This window comes from Prionailurus viverrinus, chromosome B2 (assembly GCF_022837055.1).
Source record: "Prionailurus viverrinus isolate Anna chromosome B2, UM_Priviv_1.0, whole genome shotgun sequence".
Classification (NCBI taxonomy): domain Eukaryota; kingdom Metazoa; phylum Chordata; class Mammalia; order Carnivora; family Felidae; genus Prionailurus; species Prionailurus viverrinus.
In genome coordinates this window covers 2,330,852-2,333,962 of record NC_062565.1, presented here as the reverse complement: position 1 = coordinate 2,333,962, position 3,111 = coordinate 2,330,852, and the positions used below count along the sequence as shown (strand labels likewise).

The following is a 3,111-nucleotide window of genomic DNA, read 5'->3' as shown; positions in this document are numbered from 1 at the left end:
TCACTGTCTTGCAATTAGAAACGGAATAGTGTTCCCAAATGGGGGTGAACTAAGAAAATCCTGTGAAAGTTTTTACAATATTAATATGCTGTAGATGCTCTAGGTACACTAACTTAGCATCTCTGGAGGCTTCCATGAATCCATAAACTTAGAGTTTGAACACTCACTTGCATAAAAGAAAGAATTAAGAAAGTTCCCTTGAAAGTTGTCAGGGGAAATGTTGAGGACACAGAAATCATAAAGACTCGGCATTCAAAGTATTCCATGAAAGGGTCTTCCCTCAGTCATCTGGAGTCATAGCCCCTACACAACACCTTCCTCATTGCTCCTGTCACATCCTTGTTCCGCAGGGTATATATAACAGGATTGACCATGGGGGTGACAATGGTGTAGAAGAGAGAAATGAACTTGCCCTGATCCTGGGAGTAGTTGTTGCTGGGCTGGAGGTAAATGTAGATGCCTGTGCCGTAGAACAGGGAGACCACAGTGAGGTGGGACCCACATGTCCCAAATGCTTTTCTCTGCCCTGAAGCTGACTTTATTGCCAAGACCACCCTGACAATCTGACCATAGGAGAATGTGATTAATGCCACAGGTATCAAAAGAATCATCACACTGACAGAGAAGAGCTCAGACTCATACACAGTTGTGTCAACACAGGCAAGCTTGAGCAGTGGGGGGATCTCACAAAAGAAGTGATCTATTTTATTTCTCCCACAAAGTGGTACAAGGAAGGTGAGAACCGTGTGCAATGAGGAATTGACAAAACCAATGAACCACGATGCAGAAGCCATCAGGGCACAGAGACGGGGGTGCATGATCACTGTGTAGTGCAGTGGCCTGCAGACGGCTGCGTAGCGATCAAACGCCATCACCCCCAACAGAATGCATTCTGTGGATCCCAACCATAGAGACACGAAGAGCTGAGCTACACAGCCAGCAAAGGAAATAGACTTGTCTGTTCCCCTGAGATCAACCAGTAGCTGAGGAACAGTGCTGGTCGTATAACACAGGTCCAGAAAGCTTAGGTTGGACAGGAAAAAATACATGGGAGTCTGCAGGTGTGGGTCCAGGCGGGACAATGCAATGATGGTTGTGTTTCCCAGCAGGGTGAGCAGATAGAAGATCAGAAGAACCACAAAGAGGACTCGCTCCAGCTGAGGCCGGTCAGAGAAACCCAGCAGGATAAAGCCAGTGAAAGAACTTCCATTTTTCGGGTCCATCTTTTCTTACTATGTGTTTCCTGTCAAGACCAAGCATTTAACAATTTATACAATAAATGTAAAAAAAAACCCACCAGTAACAGTTGGTGGTTGGTGGATTGTTCATATGAAAAGACATAGCCATGGGATTCTATGAAAACTATTTGAATAAATGATGTACCCATGAAATTGCCATAGATTTATGAATCTAGTTCCACATTGTCACAAAAAGTAAATCATTGGGTTTTTAGATTAAAAAAAATAAAATAATGGACCTGTTTTTGCCTCAGTCATAGGAAATACGGTCTTTCAGTCTGTGCTTACTAGTACTGTAAAATGTACATACATCTCACTAAATGTAAATGGAGTGAATTCTCCAATGAAAAGACATAGGGTATCAGAATGGATAAGAAAACATGTCCCAGCATATGCTGCTTACAAAGACTCATTTTACACCCAAAGACACCTACGCATTGAAAGCAAGGGGATGGAGAACCATCTATCATGCTAATGGATGTCAAAAGAAAGCTGGAGTAGCCATACTTGTATCAGACAAACTAGATTTTAAAAGAAAGACTGTCACAAGGGATGAAAGAAGGGCATTATATCATAATTAAGGGGTCTATCCATCACAAAGACATAATGATTGTCAATATTTATGCCCCCAACATGAGACACCCAAATATATGAATCACTTAATCACAAACACAAAGAAACTCATTGATAATAATGCCATAATACTAGGGGACTTTAACACCGCAATTACAACCATGGACAGATCATCTAAGCATAACATCAACAAGGAAACAATGGCTTTGAATGACACACTGGACCAGATGGAGTTAACAGATACATTAAGAACATTTCATCCTAAATCAGCAGAATATGCATTCTTCTCCAGGACACATGAATCATTCTCTGGAATGGATCACATACTGGGTCACATCAGCCCTCAACAAGCACAAAAATATCAAAATCATACCATACATATTTTCCAACTACAATGCTGTCAAACTTGAAACCAACCAGAAGGAAAAACTTTAAACATGATGAATACTTGAGTATTAAAGAACATCCTACTGGGGCGCCTGGGTGGCTCAGTCGGTTAAGCATCTGACTTTGGCCCAGGTCATGATCTCACATCCATGGGTTAAGCCCCGCGTCGGGCTCTGAGCTGACAGTGCAGAGCCTGGAGCCTGTTTCAGATTCTGTGTCTCCCCCTCTCTCTCTCTGACGCTCCCGCATTCATGCTCTGTCTCTGTTTCAAAAATAAATAAATGCTTAAAAATTTTTTTAATGAATAAAAAATAAAGAACATCCTACTAAAGAATGAAAGGAGTAACTAAGAATTTAAGGAGGAAATTAAAAAGTATATGGAAGTCAATGAAAGTGAAAGCATGACTGTCCAAAACTCTGGGATGCAGCAAGGGTGGTCATAAAAGGGAGGTATTTCGCAATCTAGGCCTTCCTAAAGAAGGAAGAAAGGCCTCAAATATACAACCTAATCTTACACCTAAGGGAGTTGGAAAAAGAACAGAAAATAAATCCCCAAACCACCAGAAGACAGGAAATAATAAAGATGAGGGCAGAAATCAATGATATCAAAATAAGAAAACCAGGAGAACAGATCAATGAGGTCAGGAACTTGCTTTGTGTAAGAATTAATGAAATCAATAAGCCCCTAGACAGACTGAGGAAAAGAAAAAGGAAAGGACTCAACTAAATCATGAATGAAAGACGAGAGGTCACAGCCAACACAGCATAAATACAAACAATAATAAGAGAATATGATGAGCAATTATACCCCAATAAAATGGGCAATCTGGAAGAAAGGGACAAATTCATAGAAACCTATCAACTACCAAAACTGAACCAGGGGGAAATAGAAAATGTGAACACACCTATAATC

The 3,111-nt window shown here is 40.8% G+C and overlaps 1 protein-coding gene across 1 annotated transcript; it reads right to left on the bottom strand.

Moving 5' to 3' along the window:
- Positions 1–284: 284 nt before the first annotated feature.
- On the bottom strand, positions 285–1,223 carry LOC125165891 (putative olfactory receptor 2B8). Its single transcript, XM_047859361.1, has one exon. The coding sequence runs from the start codon at positions 1,221–1,223 to the stop codon at positions 285–287; it is 939 nt and encodes a 312-aa protein (XP_047715317.1).
- Between the last annotated feature and the right edge of the window lie 1,888 nt (positions 1,224–3,111).